The sequence below is a fragment of the Agelaius tricolor genome, unplaced genomic scaffold, assembly GCF_023055355.1.
Source record: "Agelaius tricolor isolate 1412-34295 unplaced genomic scaffold, bAgeTri1.0.p SCAF_2, whole genome shotgun sequence".
NCBI classification, from domain to species: Eukaryota; Metazoa; Chordata; class Aves; order Passeriformes; family Icteridae; genus Agelaius; species Agelaius tricolor.
In genome coordinates, this window is record NW_027269262.1 from 70568091 (window position 1) to 70590507 (window position 22417).

The 22417-nt window shown below is 38.6% G+C and overlaps 1 protein-coding gene across 1 annotated transcript in view; it reads left to right on the forward strand.

Moving 5' to 3' along the window:
- Positions 1-13807: 13807 nt before the first annotated feature.
- The window catches only part of LRP12 (LDL receptor related protein 12), a 50142-nt gene continuing 41532 nt past the window's right edge, over positions 13808-22417 (forward strand). The window contains exon 1 of the mRNA XM_071421397.1: positions 13808-14246. Within this exon, the coding sequence (XP_071277498.1) occupies positions 14168-14246 (79 nt within the window). The 5' untranslated portion in view covers positions 13808-14167. The remainder of the gene's footprint in view (positions 14247-22417) is intronic.

Here is a 22417-nt window from a genome sequence, read left to right on the forward strand (position 1 = left end):
TTCAGAATATACCAGTGGGGGCTATTTAATTTTATGCAAAAGTATTACAGATTCGGATTTTTAAAAAACACAATTGGATCATTTAAGAGAAAATATTGAAGAGTATAAAGCAAGTGTGAATGTGGAAATTCTTAGGGAAGCAAAGAGACTTCTGCTGGTGGGTATATGGGAAAATTTCATCAAGAGAATTGAAGTAAATATCTTGCTTGGTAATAGTATCAATGACCTATAGTAACAAAAATTCTCTTTTATTATTTTTAAGTGGTAGCATGTAACATTTTACTGTTTATAGAAGGAAGTTAAAGATTTTAGGTTAAAATCCTAACTGTGGGTGTTCCTTAGATACTGTTTTAATTCTGAGACTGTTGCCATTATGTGCATTTATAATGAATAGAAATTTTTGTAATTTGAAGAGCTATCCAAAGAAACCCAGACCTTTTTTCACAACTAAAATATCAATATTTAGGAGTAGTCAAAAGACTGCGTTATAGCTTTGATACTGAAGTTATGAATTATTCTAATACAGTAACTAAGATTTAACTCTAGCTGCCAGTTTTTAAAATGTTGACTTTTAAAATACAGTGTATGACTAGAGGGGAGGAGACAACCTCAATAGCTCCTTTACATTGAAAATTTTCATGGTGTGACTTTCCCTAGCTTTCCCCCAGGTAAGGACATTGCTGTTGTTTACATAATGCTGAACTTGTTTTTTCCTGTAAGGAGTGCATGACACACGAGCTGAATGTTTTCATATATGTAAGAATAAAATATGATGGTATTTCATTTTCTTGCATTTGTAATGGGAATTTGTTGATTGTTCAGCCTTGAATTATTTTATGAAATGTTGCCTGTTACACTGGAAAAAAACACATCTGTTTTCTTTGTTTTCAGATTAAGGAAGAACAGTGTTTGAGGAAATACTACATCAGATTTATAATCAGTACTTTTAAATAAAATAGCAGATGATTGATCTGTTATTTAGGTGTTCCCTAGAGTTAGCAATATAATCTCTAAGTACACTATTTAAACTCAATATTAACTAGAAAGATTACAGCTAGAAAGATGTAATTTCAGACATTATCATTTGGATACCATTAGACTCAAATTAAGAAATGGGCATTTTATTTTTTTATTTCCATAATTTTGTATCATATGATTAGTGAAATTCTATCTTCTGTATTCCACCAGTGACCAGCTACAGCAGCATTTTGGGTTTGTTGTTTTGTTTCATGTTTTTTTTCTTTAAGAATTATGATAGTAGATCAAATGGTAAATGGGTTACCTAACAGATGTTTTACATTTTTCAATTTACCAGACTTTAATGACATTTTGTTTCAAACAGTATATTTCTGTTTAAGACATTCTGTGTGATGCCTTTGTATCCCTTTGCAGCACTTAACTTGACTTCTTTAATTTGTCAATAATTACTCTTAAAGGACCGTTTGCTGAGCAAGCTAAATAAACGTAGATAGTATTCCACCTCTGGTAAAACTCAGAGGTCCTGCACGATAATCAGAACAAGCTACTCTTCTGAATTAAAAATGTACAAAGAGAAGGATTCTTAGAAATTAAGCTACTTTGGACAGGATGAAATATAGGTCAGATAACTCAGCAGATGAAAAACTGGCAGTATAATGCCGTGAAAGTGAAATGTCATTGAAAACTCTCTTACCCCTGCAGCTCCTCATTGCTAGCACTGCTTACATTGGTGTAAGAGCCATACAGCCAGGCTGGTGAGGAGATGTACAGACATGGCCTTAAACCTTCATCCTGGCAGCCTCTCTGCACTGGCATCATTACAGAGCTCCTTTCAGTGGCCAAATCTGTGTGGTAGCCACAGACCATATGTGTCTGATTCCAGATATACTTCACCTCCTGCATCCACATCCAGTGCAGTTTTCACATACTTGCACTGCAGTAACCCAGTGGGATCTATCCATTTCACCTCTGGAGAAAAGCACACCACCAGTACATCTTCACTTCTGCCCCAAGGGAGCAGCTGAGTGGCAGATAGATGTCCATCATCACCCTAATGCCCTGCAAAACACTCTGAGACCACAGCAATAAATGCAGTGTAAAAACTTTAGGTTGAATAAAATGGTAAAAAATATTGTCTACTTCCCACAGGAGTTCATGGGTCTTTTGTTTTTGACTTCAAATTCATGTAGAATTCTACCCATGCTTTTTCAAGCTAACTGGAAAGTTTTCTTGAAAAATTCTGTCAAATTTGGAATAAAATATTTTTTATTTTTCTTCTCCTTTTTTTTTTAATGAAGGCTTTCTCTGTATTTAACTAGGCTCGGCTTGTTAGGGTATGGTGCTAATAACAGCAAGATTGTAGGTTCAATCCCCATATGAGCTATTTACTTAAGAGTTGGACTTAATCCTTGTAGGTCCCTTCCAACTCAGAATATTCTGTGAATCTCTGATCTCAAACTCGTATTGTGGTTGACTATGGAATTTCTCCTCTTTCCATAACTCCTCAAGTCCCATCAGGTTTTACAGTTGTATCTAATAATCTAATGAAATTCTGACCTAAAATATTAAGGTGCCATATTGCCTTTGCATCTGCATCCTTTGAAACGTTAGTAGTCCTCACTGGAGTAGATACTTATAGATGTTCTTATTTATGATCTTAATTAAATTTATGATAGTTCAAGGTATATTTAGCAAATTGTAATTACTACTATTTCTTTATATGTAACCAAAAAAATAATCAGTCTATCTTTTCATTTCCAATCCCTTAGATATAATTCTGGCTCTCCTTTAACTTACAAAATATAATTACAAGTCATACAGTAATTTTATTAGTGAATACTCTGAAGACTACAGGATGCATATCTTCTAGACTGGCTCATCCTTATATATTCTGTTTCTTCATGTATTCCCTTACCTGCCAAATCACCAGATATAGTGGCATTATCTTCATTACTTAATTATAGTTATTAGTCAAGGGGTTTCTACCCCAGACATGCAGCTTTTGAGCAGTCTGTTGAACAGATTAGCAACAGGTTTAAAAAATAAACCATTTAATGATGGGAATATTATCTGCTAGCCACCTAAGAAGAACAGTAGAGTAAATACTACTTTAATATTTGAAGAGTCCTATATAATGAGCACGTACAAATACAGAATAAAGGCTGTTTGTGCATCCATTACTAAAATTTATTCATTTTTGAATGCACTGCAGTTTAAAGTACTTTTTCACGCAACATATGAATTATGCATGTATACATAGACATATATCAAAAATATTTGTATATTACTTATGTGGGCTATGACATTTCTTGGAGGAATTAAAATAAGAGGGGAGGGCTGCTTGATATTCCAGTGAAATCTAATTTGCAAGAAATTTGCAACTATAAATTTCACTCAAGAGATTTCCAGGTGTTTGGTGCACACCTACACATAGGAAGAATTTCCCAAGAAATTAACCTTAACAGCTGCAGTAAAATGTATCAGAGGCTTTACCTTTGCATCTCAACTCTCTGTGAATTTCTGCTTCATGGATCTGTCTTTTGCTTTTGTACTGTCCTTGTTTTTTAAAGGCAGATGAACAGACTTTTTACTAATGAGTTATATTAAGAGGCTGCTGGATTTCCAGACATACATGTCATGAATTATAGTTATGTTTTACAAAGACAGTTTTTCAATTCAGTTTCCTAAACACACTGCAGAATGCCTAAAACCAGAATCACTGAACTATGGGCAGTGTACATTTTTGCAGTAACACATCCACCATCAAAATCCTCAGTTTAAAGAAAATGGTGGGTAAAAGAGTATTACCTCATTTTTTACCTTGGAAAGTCAGAAAAATCTTGTTTTTTACAATGTCAGTGAGGATAATGGAAGCAAAGACGTTATCTCTTGATTTAGTGCCAGTTTGTGCCAGCTTCCATGGATGTCATGTCAGCAGCACTCCAATCTTCTATTACTCTTGGCTTTCTTTTTTCTTTTCTGGCAAAGCCTAAATGTCACAAGTTGTCACAGAGCTAAGCAGATCTTGCAGGTAGGCTGGATTATCCTATGCAGAGCTGTCTGTACTGAAGGTGATACTTTAGTCTAGGTTTGTTTAATGGGCAGTTGAAGGAGTCAGCAAAGCGAAATATGAAAGTTCCACTTCTCTGCACTACTAGTTAGAAGAGCAAGAAATGAGTAACTAAGAGTCTACAGAAAAATCGCAGCAATATGTGAAGCTTTCAGTGACCTTTCCTTTGTCAAGAACCCTTCAATCCTTAGAACAGCAAGTGCCATGTCTGTACTGGGCCTGGTCAGGAAACGCCAGAATGTTGCCTGCAAACAGCCCAACAGCAGCTGAATGGGAGGTTGTCTTCATAGGTTTCTTGATGCCTCAGATTGCTGGAATGAAGTTCTATAGTTCTGTCCCTCTTTTCATCAGATTTTAATCTCCTCCTACAGGAAGAAATTGCTAGGATTTGTTCTAGCACTTTATGTCCACATTCAGGCTAGGAAGTTGAAGTCTTCCAAGGAAGCAACCAAGGGAGTTTTATTTTCTCCTTGGTGTCAACAGAAGCTTCTCTAGAAAGCTGTATCTGTTCAGTGCATGTAGAGATTACCAGCATGGCCAGAGTGTATACTGTCTCTGGACACACAGATTAAGTGTGAGGAAATACTGGCTTCCTCTCAATTTTTATCCTTCCAGCTCTAGATCTGGGATGAATAAGGCGGGGGAGGAGGGCACACAGGGGAGTAAAATGAGAGATGGGTGCAGCAGTGTCAGGTAGCTGGCTTTTTGTGACACAGGCCAGTCATCAGAGACAGTGACAGAGGGTTTAGTGCTGACAGAGCCTATGTCTTTATCCTTTGGACCTGGACAGTCATGAATAAACAAGTAACTGTGAAAAATAACAAAATGCCTTTCGGAATTTTAAGAGCCTCACATGCTAGTTCTCATGAAAACTATCCCTACTGCCAGTATTTCCAGGACTCCCAGATACCTCCTCCAATGCAATTATGCAGGCTCAGTAGTAAACTGTTCTGCACATTTGGAGCTAAAGGACAATGTAATAAATGACTGCAGTAAACTACATTGATATTGCCTCTGAATCCAACACTACCAGTGTTGAAAATCTGCCCTTCGGCCTCTCACTGTCCTCTTGTCTGCTTACATCCTCCTTGATACTGCAATACCAGTGTGAGTCCAAGGTAGATTAAGAGCAGCTGTTCTGTAGCAAACAAACAAAAGCCTTTGTCTATTAGGCCCTATCACTTTTTTCCAGTGGGGAAAAAAAGCCAGATGTCTGTTTGCAGACAAGTGAAACTTCATCAAATGCTTGAATTTTTCACAAACAGAAAATCTGAAGCTTGATCCAAGAGTGATTTCAGGCAAATCTGGTATTAGTGGAGTTTCATTCACTTTGAAGAACAATGTTAATTCCTGCAGTTCATGATACAGCCTCTAACTCAAAAGTCTCTGAATATTGCCATGAAAATATTTCAGTGTTATTGTAGAAGCCTAAAGGAATATATTTTAAAAAATCACGTCAATAGATGAGCAGCATAACGTAGCAGGACTAAAGCTTAAAAGGGAAAAATGAAGTGCCAAATTGCCTGGTACAATGAAGAACTAAAATGTAAAACAACTGAGTCTAGCCCTAAATGTATTTTTGATATGTTGAAATGCTCCTCCAAATGATCATTCTAATTGTAACCCACTGATATCTGTAGCTACAGGGAAACAAAATATTAGGACATTCCTTCTGCTGTGAGTCTCCCACTGTCACTCATGGGAGATGCATTGAAAGAAGCAAATGGGATTCAGACACTCAGGCTTTAATTTACTCCTGTAGCTCTAATGACTAGAAGTAAAATGCACAGTTGATATGTTCTCTGAAGAATAGGTGACAGAATGTGAATGTGATAATCTTAATCTTCCTTTCACATTTTCTTGTAGATTAGTTAAAAGATGGGGAAATGCAAAAACAAAAATGTAATACATCTTTCTTCACTACAGGATATCACCCTACCACAAGGTCCAATTAGAATACTGAATTATTACATTTAGGACATTTTATTTTAATTTATATTACTTGAATAGGTACATCTTCAGGGTCTTGAAATGCACTTGCTCTGTCTTATGAGTGTTTTAATAGGGGTTTGCTTTTAGAAATAAGGAAAAGTTTGTGTATGGAGTTTCAAATAAAGGTGGTTTTGTCAGAGTGGACTAGAATGGTCTATAAAATACCTTTGTAAATGGAAACAAACTGCAAAATTAAATTTGCCTTGAGTTCTAATTTACATGCATATTTTGTACATACTTCAGAACTAAAAAGTTTGTATTCATCTTGGGGACATCCAATGCTTTGTAAATCCCTGGCACTCTTAACATAGTAGCACATGGTTTATGTTTTAGCTTTACTGCATCACCAAGTTTTATGAGTCAAGTCATAGGCAAAGTTTTATTGAGAGCCTTACAATTTTTTAATAACCATGTAATTTGGGGCAAGGGAAGGTGAGAACTAGAATGACTCTTAGGATTTTTTGAAATAGGTACTACTAAGATTAAAGTACCTAAGTAAGAATGGAAGGTGGAACAGTATATTTTAACGTAATACATACACACACACAGAGGTGTGTATGTGTCTGCTATAAACTTGGACTTTTGACAGAATAACTGTCATGTTCATTTGGTTAAGCACAAAAGTGTGGTACTCCTTGGAATGCTTTTGCTCAAGCCAGTAGCTGTTAGTTGCTCCTTCTGTATTTAACAGATGACAGCTTCTCTTGGGAGAAGCTCTTAGAAGACCCTTGCATCTAACCCTGGGTGTCCTGTTGCTTATCTTAAGGTCTTATTATAGTTAGATTATCTGACTCATAGTTCTCATAAATGTAAGAGATACCATTGTTTTTGGATTTAAGACTGTAGTTCCTCTCGCCAAATCCAGTTCAGTCATGCCTTAAGACCCAAATTATGATTTTGAAGGATAGTTTCCACTGGTTGGAAAGGAAAGGATGGAATGGAAAGGATGAGTAAGATTGAAGCAATGTAATCCCACTCTATCTGGCTCCTCTAGGTGTTCCTCCCTTTGAAGTTAGCCGTTATCCTACAGAGTGGTCATCACCACCTCCACATGTTTAGAGAAAACCCTATGGTTTTCTCCAAATCACAAATCACATCAATAAAAGGGCATTAGATATGGCTAAGTCAAACAAAATTTGGTAAGAATTTTAAAACAGCATAATTTCAACTCTCATCATGTAAGAAAAACAAACAACTTCATTCTTGGTCCTGGACAATTGTAGACATCAGTTCTGGCATCTACTAAGGAAGGAGACTGGATTAAGGTCCTGAATAATCATAGAACTGGGTTATTGGGTTGGGTTGGAAGGGACCTGAAAGATCATCAAGTTCCAAGGCCCCTGCCATGAGAAAGAACACCTTCCACCAGGTTGCTAAAAGCACCATCCAATCGGGCCTTAAACATTTCCAGAGATGGGACAACTGTAACTTCTCTGGGCAAATGGTTCCAGGGCCTCACCATCCTCCCCGTAAAGCATTTCCTCCTAATACCTAATCTAAACCAGCCCTCTTTCAGTTCAGATAAATTCTTCCTTGTCCTATCAATACCCACCTATGTAAAAAGGCCACCCTCTTTTTTATAAGCTTCCTTTAGCTACTGAAAGGTTGCTCTAGGGTCTCCTTGGATCCTTCTCTTTTCCAGGCTGAACACCCTTACTTCTGTCAGCCTGTCTTCATAGGAGAGGTGCTCCAGTGCTTGGATCATCTTCATGGTCCTCCTCTGGACTCGCTCTAAGAGTTTCACAGCTTTCTTATGCTGAGGATTACTGAGTCTGGAATCCTTCCCTCAGACTCAAAGTCTTCCACTTGGAGGTTATGGGTGCGCAGTAGAAACAGATGATCTGGAACCATGACTAAATACTAGCTGCACTCAACAAGATTAAAAAATCTGTTTGGGCAAAATATGAACATATTACACTTATTGCCTTTTCTTCCAGGTCTATCAACATGCAGAACATGACTACCACTATAAAACTGCAATTTATTGTGCTTCTTCAAACTTTAATAAATTCAGTAACTTTAAACTGCTGTACTTCAGAAGTAGTTCACTACTTCAGACTTTGTGCTGTTTCTGCTTTAATGACCAGTGGAGACATAATGTGCGTGTGCAGGCCAGATAAAGGTTCTAATTTAACCTAATTAAAAATCAAGAATATTACCAGTGTCAGAATGGAGCTTGAAAAGATAATTGCTTCAAAAATTGTATGTAAGAAAAAATAAATTTAATTTAGAAAATGAAAAAATCCACAAAAAACAACTCGTGGGCTTTTTAATAGTTCTTTTCACACTAACTAATTAGCCTCTTAAGTTTAGAAAACTGCTCATGAAATGTTCTGTTAGTATTGAAGAGATTTTTTTGATTTTCTATGCAATCATGAAGTCTTTTGCTTTAGCTTTTTCTTTCTTTCTTTTTTTTTTTCTTTTTTGCATATTCAGGATTTTTTGCCTTTTTCTTCCCTTTGGTCTTTGGGCTTATTCTAAAATTAAAATAACAGTTTAGTTCTTAATTTTATCCATGAATCAGCAGAACAGCTGAGCTCTTTCTGTGACTGCATAATTTTTAAAAGATATTTGAAATCTTTATACAAACATCTTCAGCTATAAATACATTGTTTTTACTAGACTTTAAACTCAGGCCTTTGTAATGGGTTTATTATGTTTTATTCAGTAATGTGTAAAAATCAAACAGAGATTTCAGGGATTTCAGAAGTTTCTCCAGGTATCAACAAGCAGATCTGGTTCCTTAATCCTGAGAAGATAAATTCAAAATATGAGAATGGCTGTGAAGAGCAGCCTTAGGTCTCTAACAACTGGAGTGAAAGACTAAATCTTCTTCTGGGGTGCAATGTAACTATAGACTCTGATTATCTCCTATCTTCTGATACTATTCAACCACTTGAGATAACCACTGCTGTTTGTCTAATGCACTGGAAATTTTGTAGTAAAGCAATGCTAATATAATGGTTCTTAAAGCGCTTCTGGGGCTGTTATTAAAGAAGCAGGCAGAAGAGTGAAGATATCACCACACTTGTTGATCTTTGCCTGTCGTTTAGGTCCACAGTAAGAGTTAAGCTGCTTTACTTAACAGTAAGGAATGCACTAAAGCAGTTTCAATACCAGTGGTGTTACCATGTTGTACTTATCTAAGCAATAAGTTATGTGGTGTAATTGCAGGCTGAATTAGGTCACGCTTTGTCACATGGCTTATTCCAAATTGATGTTACTTCTGTTTGATTGTCCTTTCAGAAGCAGCAATGTACTTCAATAAATAAATAAGCTTGGGCAACATTTCCAGAACTGTTTAAAACTACAAAATCAGGCAATTGCAATTCATGCAGCATATGACAGAAGTGCTATAACTGTCAGAGAAACTGCAGAATTTATAACCACAACTCATGATTTATTCTGCAGAGTTAGATGAACATAAAGCAGTTGTAAAAATATTTAAAGTATAATATCTGATACATGTAAGAGAGACAGTCCAGATTTGGATGATGAGCAAAGAAAACCCAACTACTGTCATGTTAGGGACATGAAGTACTTTTTAGCTGAAGTAAGAAATTTTGTGGACAGTTCTTAAAACTTGTTTGTACAAAAATCCCTTTCTCCTGAGGGAGATACAGTTACTTTGTTTAGCTTCTAGGCAAAGAGCTTACAAACTGTCTACAAATAGGTCCTCAGTCCAGAAAGCATCAAAAAGGAGCAGTGACCTACTCCAAGTGCTCTGCAGTGGTTTGAAGAAACAAACGTGAATCCCACAAGCAGCTAGTGGAGTATAAGTGCTTAAACTAATGTGCCCTACAAAATTAGTTTGGGTGGGTGCAAGCTACAAGGATGCAGCTACACTGTCACTGTCTCCAGGCACACTTCATTTGCTGTTAGCTGAACTATATTTGGACTACTTTCACTGCTAATGTACAGCATGTCCTGTGTCTGTAGAGTCCTTAGCAAAATGGGACCCTGCTCTTGACTGACCTCTAGACTGCACAGTGATAGTAATAATAAATACCAGGGAAATAAATGATGACTTAACACATTTGATATATTTCCCCCAGTATGAAAGAGCAATATGAATATGTACACCAGCACACTGTAAGCAGATTCTGATGTATGCTATATATTTTTAGCTCAATGGCCTTGCTCCAGACATTTCTGACAACATCTCTACTGTCTTTCATCATTTTGCAGTGGAGTTATGTAGGGTACTCTAGATTTGAGGTAGCTGTGGTTTAGTGTTAAAATTAAAGTTGTATAAAAATATAGTTTAGTATCACCCTTTAGACAACTGCTGTGCAAACAATCATTTGTTAGAAAAAATAAATGACTGAATAGATGGCACAAATAACTTTTGTCCCAGTGTTCATACGTTGTGCTGCAAAATAAACAAGTCTAGAGGAGAAATTCAGTTCCTCTGCTGCCTATTTTCTATGCTTTACTGTTTATAAATAATTGGTTTTACAAAAACTAATAAGAATATTTAGAATTCCATTGCTGTGCCTCTTATGATAAACTTCTGCAAAAAACAGAAGTAAATTCAAGTAAATTCAGATGTGATACAGGGCTCACCAAAAAGTTAAACACTGGTACTGATTATAGCAATATTTCTTTTGACTTCATGTAAAGGGAAGTTATGGGACAGAAAATAATGAGATTGCTAAAAAGAAGAATACTATTACTTTATTTAGCTGAGATCTAGTGAACATCTTAAATTTTTCTCATTCTCAATGTGTATTAAAATGGTGCTGAGAGGTTCCAACCAGGAATTGGCATTAGAAAGACACTGTAAGATCTTCTCCAATTTTACACACAGTCAGAGCAGGAATAGAGAGAAAGGAATTAAATGTGGAGTAGTTTTACAATGGACCATAAAAATGCTGTTAAATCTGTGGGTGGCATTTGCTAACACCATAATCTGAACTGGGAGAACTGATGAGGAAAAGGAAAAAAAGAAGAGCAAGGATGGCAAAAAGGAAGTGCATTTAGCAGGAAGTAAAATGAAACTGAAGTGACTATACCTAACTGATCAGTAAAAACATAATAATGTTGCAAAGAAAAGTACAGGAGGAAAAAAAATCATATGCTGATATTGTCAGTGCCTGATAATTCTTGCTGAAGCTGCCTCAGTAACTTCATGTGCCAACCTAAAGCATCAGACAGAAGAATAACTGCCTGTGACAGTAATCTTGATTTGGTTCAAGGTGAAGCATGTGTGCTTTCTTTTATCTTCACCTGCCTTCAAATACAAAAGAAAGATGCTGTCAACATCTGTGCCAGCATTTAAAATTATTCCTAGTAATAAACTTCTATTAGTCATCTTCAGATAACAGTACAGAGAAAAATCCAAACAAAAATGCAGCCATGATTAGAATTTCATGTACATAAAGTTATGACTGTGATTTACAACATACTTTTCAGGCATAGGAGTAATGATATTCTCCCAAAACATCAAAGAGATTAAGAAAGCTCTCAGCAGAGACCAAAAAGAGTAGCAAAAAAATGCCAAAAAATTAATAAGACTTTTTATTTGGCTAGGAAAGAAGTTCATAGATCTGGTGGACCTGCTAAGGGCATTGTGTGAGTAGATGTTGCTTGACATCCTGAGTGTTTTACCAGGACTGCTAACACATTTCCTTCCCTGGACTTAGAAGATACAGCTCATCTCATATGCAGGCAAACTGCTCCTGCAGTTTTGTTGTTTTTTTTTCTTTAGATGATCATTTTGGTATCTCACCATTAATTTGCCAAGCTCATTTAGTACTCTACTGAGGCAAGGCTATTTTGCATATTAGTCTTCACTCTGCATCTTTAAGAAGGGTGTTGGAATTAAGCCCCTGATGCCAGGGGTAGGTGCTCTGCTCTCTCTCATGAATGATCAACCTGGGTACATGGTAAAGCGTAGCCACTTGTTTCTGGAGTAGGCTGAAAGAAGTTTTGCCAACAGAGATATTTAAGTTGTTTGGAATTGCATTTAATCTTAAAAGATAATTAGTGTTGTCTTCTTTTTTATGCAACTAAAATCTATGGAAAGAGAATCATACCACACCTCTGTTTCAGCTGTAATTACCGTGCAAAGGTTAGAAGTCCCTGCATGCTCATAGGTTTTGTGTGGTGCCTGTTCATAAAAGCAGTAATGCCTCTCTCAGAAGCTACAGACCAGACCTCCTGAGCATTCCTTCAGTGCCCCCTCATCAATAATTACAAATAAAAAAGAAATGGGATAGAGTGCATGAAAAAAAGACCACCTGAGGTTTCACTGAAGAAGTTAGTTAGACTTGTGAGTAAAAAGAAACCTAAAAGATTGTTGGCCAAGCTGCTGTGAATGCTTCACATATTTTTATAAAACTATAGGCTGTGTATTCTTCTTCCATGAAATGTTAATTTTGTGTGCAAACTCACAGCTTTGGAGAGATGAACACTCATAGGTTCAAACAGTGACTAAAGGCCAATGTACTGAAGACCAACCCATTAAAAACTGTTAAATGCAATCATGCCACCTCAGGGTGTTTCTGGACCACAACTTCCCAGACTTGGAAAGAATTCATGCTTGGCTGGTTTCCCTTCCTTTTTTCGTTACAATTATTAATGCTGAATCTTCATCCTGATGCTCACCCTTAAACAAACATCTCCTCCTTTTCAAATGAGACATCCCCCAATATATTTCTCTTCCTTCCCAAATAGATGGGGATTTGGAAACAAATGCAGGAGAAATCACAGGACAATAAATGAAGGGAAGTGACATCGAGTTGTGACAGAAAAAGTTACTGAGTACTAGGAAACATTTCTTCACAGAAAGGGTTGTCAGGCACTGTAACAGGCAAGTAATTGACCCTCCGTTCCTGGAGGTATTTAAAGGATTTGTAGATGTGGCATGTGGGGACATGGTTTAGTTGTGGACTTGGCAATGCTATATTTACAGTTGGACTCAATGATTTAATGATTTTAAGGGTGTTTTCCAACCAAAATGATTTCATGATTCTATAAAAAATTGAGATGAATGAGAAGAAATAGCATAGAGTACTCTCCATAGCAATGACCATTTGTGGAGCAAGAACTCTGGTCTGACTCAACACATCTGCTTTCAAGGCGTAGCTGTAAAGCCTTACCAAAGTAAGTTTTGCTTTTCTCGGGAAGGGCAATACTTTGTTATTCCAAACAAATGGTTCTAGTGGAACAGGGTCAATAAATACTTCTCAAGGTCTGCAACAGCCATGGCAAAATTAAAGCAAAATATCAAAATTGTGCTGTGAATCCCACTTGCTTTTGACAACAGGTAACTGTGCAGCAGGAAAACAGGAACTGTAATCGAACAGGAAGTGTCACAAGGAATTTCTATGGGGTCCATAATTTTGCATGTACAGCAGTTGTGGTTTTTGTGCTCCCACGGTAATTTTTCGGTCTCGCTGCTGAAATGCAGATTTGGAGGTCAGAAGCACAGCAGCCACCAGCTGCCAGAGTACCCCTGTGCTTACAGACTGCGCTCGGATTCAGGCAGTTTTACTCAGGGCGGAGAGCCAGGGCACTCAAACACCCACTGGGTTGTCCTGTGTGGGCCGGGGTTTGGGGCTGCTCAGCCGCCGGCACATTCACCCTCCAATCTCCGGAAGCGGCCCCAGCCCCGCTGCTGGCGGGGGCTGCCTCGCTGGGACGGGGCGGGCCGAAACTCGGCGGCTGCTGCCCCGACGGGGTGGGAGGGGAAGGAGGAGGTGCCGAAGGAGGAGCGGGCAGGGCGGCGCTGCGCCGAGCGCGGCGGCTCGGGCCCGCCCCCGCCGTCTGGGGGCCGCCGCTCCGCCCCGCTCGCCCGCCCGGCCCGCGGCTGCCGGGAGCGGCTCCATGCGCTCGTGCCGGCAGTGCGCAGCCGCGGCGGAGCCCAGCCGGGAGGAGGAAGCGGCGCGCGGGGAGGGAGGCCGAGGCCGGCGGCGGTGGCGGCGGCTCATGGCTCGGCGGACGGGCGGGCGGCCGAGGCGTGCGGGCCGCTAGCGCTCCCCGAGGCGGCGGCTCCGGCAGGCGAGGGGGCGAGGCGCCGCCGGCCCCTCCTGCGGCGGCGGCGGCGGCGGCAGCTCCGGCTCCGTGTCGGGGGCGCGGCGGTGGCAGCTCCGGCTCCGCGCCGCCTCCCCGCGGGCGGGTGTTATGGCCCCTTGGGGGAGCGCAGAGGGCTCCCCGGCTTGGAGGTCAGCGCAACTCCTGCTCCTCGTCGTCTCCTGCTGCGGTAGGTACCGGGCAGTGACGCCGCCCGTCCGCCTCCGGCTCGCGGGCCGGGAGGCGGCCGCGGGGGAGGGGGAACAAAGCGGCCTTTCTCCCGGCCGGCCGCGGCGGGGTCCCTGGAGCCTCTCAGGACCGCCGCCACGGCCGGCTGGTGTCCCCGTACTTCCCTTCTCTGCCCCCAGCCCCGTCTCCTCCTTCGAACTCGACTGCTCCAAAATTCGCTCCGGGGTTTTTTGTTTGTTTGTTTTGGGTTTTTTTGTGTGTTGTTAATTTATTTATTTATTATTTGTGGGGATGGACGGAAATCTCCTCTGGGAAGTCCTTAAAACTGCGGCCGGGATTCTGGGATTTGGCCCAGCTGCCCTGGGCTTGCTCTCCCGCAGATGTGCGGTGCCGGGAACTCCGGAGTTGGCGCGGGGCCGCACAAACAAGCCAGCCCCAAATCCTCTGAGTCACGAGTAATCGCTGCCTGTGGATAATAGGGATGGATGCTTGGGAGATGTTCCACGTCCGGCCAGGACGAACGAGGCCTGGTGTCGGGGGCAGGGCGGCCCCTCCGGGCCGCGGAGTCGGGGGCTGGCACTGGTGATGAGTTTGTGACACATCGGCACAGGCCTGGAAGACCTTCCAGGGACCTTTGCTTCTGCTCAGCCTATCCGCAGTTCATACCCGAAGAGGATTTAATTCCTGGCTATTAACCCATCTTTAAAGCAGAACTGCTAATGAAAAATATTTGTGTAAATGTACGGAGGTTGGGTTTTACAGTGTAAAGGTGGCCCAGTAACACATGACAGATCAAAAACACAGATGCTTGACAAAGAGAGTCGTCTCATGTTTTCTCAGGGAGTTGTGTTTGTTTTAGGAAGTCGAGCATAGGCTGTGTCCATGGGCCTCAAGCAGGAAAAGCAGCCTTTGGCACAGAGCTGGGCATGTGCCTTGCCCTGAGGAGGACAGCGACAGGGGCCCTGCTTCAGCAGTTCCTGATGTAGATGCCTTTGCCCTAAACAAACGATTGAACATAAGAAATTGGAATCTCTCTCACTGTTGAAAAAGCAAGCTTGTATTTGGAACATCAAGATATTTCAGATTTGCCTTTGCAAAGTGTTTTGTCCAGCGCATGCCTGTGCTGTAACAATCAGTCCAAACTCTAAAAATGTAGATGTACTACATAAACTTGTAGGATTGTTTCCCATTTCATATTTACATGAGTAGAAGAGTAAGGAAGGTTTCTTCAAACAGAGCTACAACTATGCCAGTACCCATAACCAAATAGATACACTGGTAAAGTTTAATTTTTGAGTGGGTATATTTGCATAAACAAGTGGGGTACTGACTAGTCTTAAATGCGTATTAAGTAAAGCAAAAAAATTTCATGTCAAAAAGTAAACTACAAACACAACTGAAAGGGAGTTAGCTATTGGTGGAGCAGGAAGTGGTAGCAAAAATCTCAAGTTTCAATATATTAAGCTGTTCTTCTGTTTGCATGCTTAATGTACTTAAAAAATTAATTTTTGTGAAAAGGTTTTTTAACAAACTCAGTGTTCTGGTTTTATTATACTCATCACAGAATTGAAATTAAAAGTCAAAATTATAATTGTGATATTCCTCATCAGCCTGACCTAAGTAAAACGTTTTGAACTGTGATACTGTAACTTAGGTGTTACTGTCAGCATTTCCCTTACAAAAACTTAAATCACAAGCATAATCTTTGGTTTGAGAAAAACCAACCAAATTCAATTTTTTCTGGATAACGCTATTCATAGACCTTTAATCAAGACTTTTGAAAGTTCAGCCAAGAAGGCTTCATAAGTTTCTTCTGCCTTGCTAAGAAACACATCACCATCCATTAATACCACTGCCAGGAAGGAGAAGGTGCTTCTGATTTTGATCAGCATGCTGTGTCACTTCATCCTCATGAGGAATTAGTTTCTCTTAACAGTTTTTGTTAAAAATGTCTTAAGTTCTGACCAGTTTCACTGCTCAAAGGAAAGGAGCTTTATCGTTCCTAGGCTATAGTATCTGAAACAAAAGCAAGCATTTATTGTGTAGCTTTCTCTAGCTTTCACTTTGATTTCTCACATTTATTTATTTTGGGAGAAAAAAGTGAGACTGGGAACTATGTCCTATTAAAGCATTTTAACTTCCTGTACCACTGCTTTTAGCTCTTCCAAACTGATTTAGTATTGACATGAATTTGATCAAGACTGCTGTCAGCATAGCTCTGGACTGTAATGTTGATGCTGAGCAGAGCCTTGCAGATATCATTATGTTAAGGCTTTGAATGCAGTAGGCAGTACTCAAGGTAAATGCATGCCTGGGAAAGCAATGGTGCATCACTTCAGTTGCCTTCCATTATGTAGTTGCACAGCTAAAATGTCTAGAATTTTCTGCTAATTAAAATACTAAATTCACCAAGGTTGTTATGTGGGCATTGAGCTCTCCAGAGAATGTTTCTGTTTCCCTGTAGTTGGTGAATTTTTCAAACCTTCTTTCTGATGATGACTGTAATTATAAAAATTTGAGAAGGAGGAATACTGATGAGTGAAATATTGGAATAGCACTGACTGACAAGAATTACAGCTTGGTAGGGCATCGGGCAACAGTATTTTTGGTTTATATTTCCAGCCTTCCTGTTGGCCTTGAGAGTTTTATATCCAAGAAGTAATTGATTTTATGTGTCTCTATATAATCCTGGCCTAGCTTTTACTGGGACAAATATTAAGGCATTTCTGCTTATCTCAAAGGCCATAACAGTTATCTGAGTTTAAAACAGAACCATATGTTGTGCAAGTAATTATTTTAGGGGGAAAAATGTTGTTTTAGAAATCAGTCCTGTTCTTGAGGGAAGTATTTTTCAAACCCAAGTTCCATGATTGATAAGCTGTAAATTAAGTAAATCTTGGAATCATAGAATCGTGTAGGTTAGAATAGACCTTCAAGATCATAGAATCCAACTTTAAATCCAGGACTGCCAAGTCCATCATTAAACCACGTCCCTGAATGACACATCTACATGTGTTTGAAGTACCTCCAGGCATGCTGATCTTATTTCTTTTTTTTGCTGTAACATAAGTTTCAGTTAGAGAATTGAATTTCTAATGTTACCACTTTGTTTGATATTTATTTAACTCTTGGCAGTATGGTGGTTCATATCTGATTGGTACTGTGATGGAGCACTTTCGGGACCAGTTTGTGAGGGATTGGTGTTCAGAGCAGAAGCTGAGTTATGAAAACTCTCTGAGGTGGTATAGTGCCAGAAGCTAGGACATGCCTTCCTTTGGAATGGAGTCTGGAAACATGGGTATTTGGCTTCTTCAGCTTTCTGGAAATTCAAACTTTATATAGTCTTAACTATATTTGTCACCTAGATATATTAATTCGAATTTCTGTCGCACTGAGCAGAAGACTAGAGGCAATTTCTATAAAGTTTTGTACAGTTGGTAGCAGTCAGTGCAGTGGTACAGTAGATGAATCTCCCTGCTTCTGACTTCCAGATGTAAATGTTTGTCAAAAAAATATTTACAGTAGTAGGACAGGGACACTAAAAGAGTTCCAAGGTAGAAATGGCATCAGAGGAGGTCAGTCTTATTTATCCTTATTTCTAGGTTGGTCTTTGTTTTGGTGGGTTCCCTTGGAAGCACTGATGACTGAGAAACATTAGTAGAGATCATAAAAGAATAATTCCCCAAAATTGTGATTGAAACGTTGTTTTATGTTAGACTACTGAGACCACAGTGCTACTGATATTATTTTGCCCTGTTAAAGAAAAACATAGTACACTTATATCAGCTTTAAAACATTTAATTTTGGATTAGAACCATTCCAGGTTTCTGTACTACAGATGTTGCTGGAAGTGATAACTATGCTGTGTATATAACTCATACTTCATTTGGTTCTAAGGGAAGACAAGTAAAATTGTCATAAAAGTTCACTTGTCAGGACCCGAACTTTACTTGCGTGTCAGTTTGTTAATGATGGTGTGAATGCAGAAGAATAAATAGTTTTTTGGGTTCATTCACCTTGTTTGAAATAACAGCCTGAATCATATAAGCAATTAAAGTCTGCCAGCCAGTTTATTCAATTTTCTAAAGAAGTTGAACTCTAAAGCCAGAACAGACTGTCCTAAAGGAATCGCTTGACTTAATAAATTATTATATCTTAAACTCTTGACTGTCAGTCTTTAGTGATATTTTGTGATATACTGAACAGATATATTTTGCTAAGCTATAAATCATATTATTGGCAAAACCACTGCATTTAATTTATTAGAACAGTTTTGTAATCCTTTAAGAGAACATGTCCTAATTTTAACACTGTAGAAATTTATGTTGTCTAATAAGTTTATCGTATGTCAACTTGTTCAAGTATGTACACATTCAACTGACTGTTCAGAGCCAATATGGCATCTATAGTCAAAATGTCTGTGAGGTCATGTGGATAATATTTAAAGCAACTTTCATTCAAGGGGAGGAAAAAAAAACATATCCTAAACAACTTCATAGCAAAAAGTTTGAAAATTGAATATAAGGTAGTCGGTGTAATTGTTATTATGCAGTAAATGAGAATACTGTCAGCCAGAGAAAGAGCAGAGGTGTACTTGTAACCAGAATCATGACAGAAGCCATCTGACTCCATTCCTGTCATCAGAGCAGAGCATGTAATGAGGATGGCTTTTTCATCTGTTCTGTCACTGCTAGGAGAGGAAGAGCTCTACTGCATTGGTGTTGGAAGGACCCTACAGGTGAACTTACTTGATTCATTTACTTCAGTCACTACTGTTTTAATATCAAATAGATGTACATTGTATCAGTATTATTTTCAACTAAGCACTAAATATTTATTGTTTTGTACTTGGTCTGGCTAAAACTTAAAATTATTATCAGTGTTGTGATTTGTTAGCAGATCTCAAATTTTTAAACTTTGTGCCTTGGGTGTATTAGGTACATTCCTTCACACATAATATACCTTTGACCAGATTCCTCAGGTTTCCCCAGGTGTAGACATTATTTCCATACTTACGAAGTATAATTCACTAATTTCCTTACAGGTTTTTAAAAAATTCATGGGTACTCTTTGTACTGTGTAAATAGTGTGGTTTTGCTTTCTTAGATGTCTCTGCATTTTCTAGTTTTAGTGTTCCATTTATACTGTCCCAGATAGTTAATGATTATGTTAAAATACTGGAACAGGTGAGATATCTAGCTAGGCAGTAATTGAGAGAGTTTGATTTGTTGACACCCTGGGATGTTTTTAGCTTGTATGCATTTCAGAATTACTAGCTGTGGTGTTTTTGCAGTACTAGTTATTACTTGAGGTGTCAGTTTGTTGGAAAAATTGAGCGTCCATAGTTTACATGGTTTTAAGAAAACACTGGGTACCAGTGCGTTGGATACGAAAAAATTTGGTTGTAGATTTGAGTTCCTGTGTTTATCCCCTCAGTAGAAATAAATGCTCAGACTGGTTTATAGCAGGCTGTATGATACCATACGCTGAAATATTGTGAAGTATTTGTGTTGTTCTATGTTATTTTTTTGTTCCCTATACTTGATTTTTTGCTGCAGTTGTTACTTCACTGATGATTTATTATGCAAAGCTGTACAATTGCTTTGAAATATACACTATTGATTCTTGTGAGTATCTAAGTTAAAACTACTGAATTCAGCATAATTGGCAGATCAGTGCAAACACTTCAAAAACGCCCTAATCTAAGTTGTGGTTCGGACTTGTTTCTCTGAACAGCTGCTTTAAATTTTGGATATACTGTTAACTTTTGATACATTGCAATCATGGTAGTGGAGTCTTCTTATCAAGGCTAGAATATTTAATGGCTATGTACTAGCTATTAAATATGTACTAGATTTTTTTTTCCTGCTATTCTATTTGACACTGAATTTTATGTTATGAGGGAATTTCTGTATATCTTTCTCAGCTATTTAGTGAGGAGTAACTTTTTGTAACTAGTCAGGAAGTTAGCAAGCAAAAATAAAAGCCTCCCCGAAATTAAGAAAGCTTACAAGTAGAGCATGTTTGGAAGGGAGGAAGGGAGTCACACAAAACCATTTGGTTTAGTACCTTGAGTCAAGGTGGTCTCTCACATAAGCATTTTGCGAGTTTTGGTACTTACGAGACTTTCCCAGATACATTTATTTGGTCGTGGAATTTTTTGTTGTGCAGGAAAGCTCAATGTGGTTACACTCAGTAAATCATAAATTCTGCAAAGCAATGAAAGTGAACTAGTTGTGTTTCTCTGTGAGGGGAAAGTACGTTTGAACTATATATATTGAAACTGCATGTTTCACCCATGTGATTGTGTGTAATTCATGACTACCCTTTGCTTAACCTTGCAGATGTTTCCTCTGCTAAGTGGAAGCCCCTGGGACTGGCTGTGGGTGACCAGAGCAGACATGCAAAGTCAGTTGTAGCCATGTAACAGTAGAGTGATCCTCCAACAAGCAGTGTGAGCACACTTTGTCATGTAGTAAAAGTGTCTGTAATGAAGTTCCTTGTATTTAAAAGTTAAGAAAAAATTAGTCTGCTAGAGGGTCCTGTATCTTGGTTTTATTACTCCAGCTTCGTATGCATGTATTGGGAGATAGAGATAAGTCCCTCTGTAAGTACAGAAGGATTGTGAGAATATTTACTTTGTGGAAAAAATAAGATTTTCTTCTAATTTATATCTAGTGTTACTAGAAATAATTTTGTTCTAGTCAATAGTGTATCTTAAAAATTTAATGATCCTACTCATTTAAGGAGCTGCTTCTTTAGAAAGAACTTTTCAATAACTGAAGGCAAGCAGTGTAGAACAGAAAAATGAAATCTTGTTTGATGTACCTTGTAGTGGGAAGGCACACACATTCATATGCTCTGACTTCTAGAATTTAGCTGTATATGAATTTTCATAAGACTTTGCTTAATATCTTTTTTCCTATACTTCACAAAGGGTATTATAATTCAGTGAATTAGTGTTTCCTGGTAGGGTGTTTTCCTTCTAGGAAACTGTATGGAATAGCTCAAATAAAAGCTTCCATTAGAGATATTGTAGTAACTAGGACTGAGATAATGAATACATCACATACAGTAAACAAATTCATATATATATGTGCTTCTCTTATCACATAGATTTAAGTGGAGAATTTAACCTTCCCTTTCTTTATTTCCTGCACATAGAGTTCAACAGAGTAATTTTCAAACAGAGATTCATTTTAGAGTCCTAATTAAGGTGCTTTTTTTGTTTGTAATATTGTTGTATTTACTATAAGTAAATACAATATTACAAACAAAAAAAGCACCTTCATTTTACTAAAGAATTACATTTTTCCATTTGCTGTCTTCTAGAGAAGTGCTTAGGGAGAGTGTAGAGGGATTTAACTCAAAATGTGTGTTTAAACAACTTTGAAATATTTGTAACTGGACTTGAGAGAATACATATTTCATTTTTTCCAATTTTTAATTTTTTAAAGGTATGGAGGAAGAACATGATCTAAACATCAGTTAAAATTACCTAAGAGAGATGTCTACTCCTCAGTCAGGAAGATGAATGACATCAGACACATGACTCTTGATCACAGCAACTTGCAGCTGGAAGCACTGATGGGGATGGACTTGGGTGACTCTATAATTAGCAGAAATAGCTTCCCTTGTCAGGGCACCTCCCATTTGTCATGTTTCCTATCTAAAGGTACTGAACAAGCAGTCAGTTCCATGGCTAAAGTTCAGCTGGTGTCTGTGGTTGGAGAGATTCATGACGACAGAAGAGCTGGCATGGCAAGGGAGGGAAAGATTGGGATGTCTTGTTAAGGCGCGTTCACAGCTAAATGTGGCAGAACTGTTTTTCAGAGTGGAATAGGAGGCCAAGATGTCTACAAGAACAGCTGTTTTGTAAGAGGTTGGGCAAATAGAGGGAAGGAAAGGAACCATCCTTTTATTTTGAGGGTATTATGATGCCTGAGTGAGCATCTAATCAGTCTAAGAGGTTGCTCTTATGGGCAAGGAAAGAAAAGGTTTTGAATGCAGAAAGAGCTTGGAAATTTCTTGAGGTCTTGATCTCTGGCTATCCAAGTATTCTCAGGCAGAGGGGTATTACAGGAACATTAGATTCCTGCATTTGACCTGTACTTTAGCAAATAAGGAAATAAATAACTAGTAGAGATCTTTGAACATTTTGTAATTCAGCGA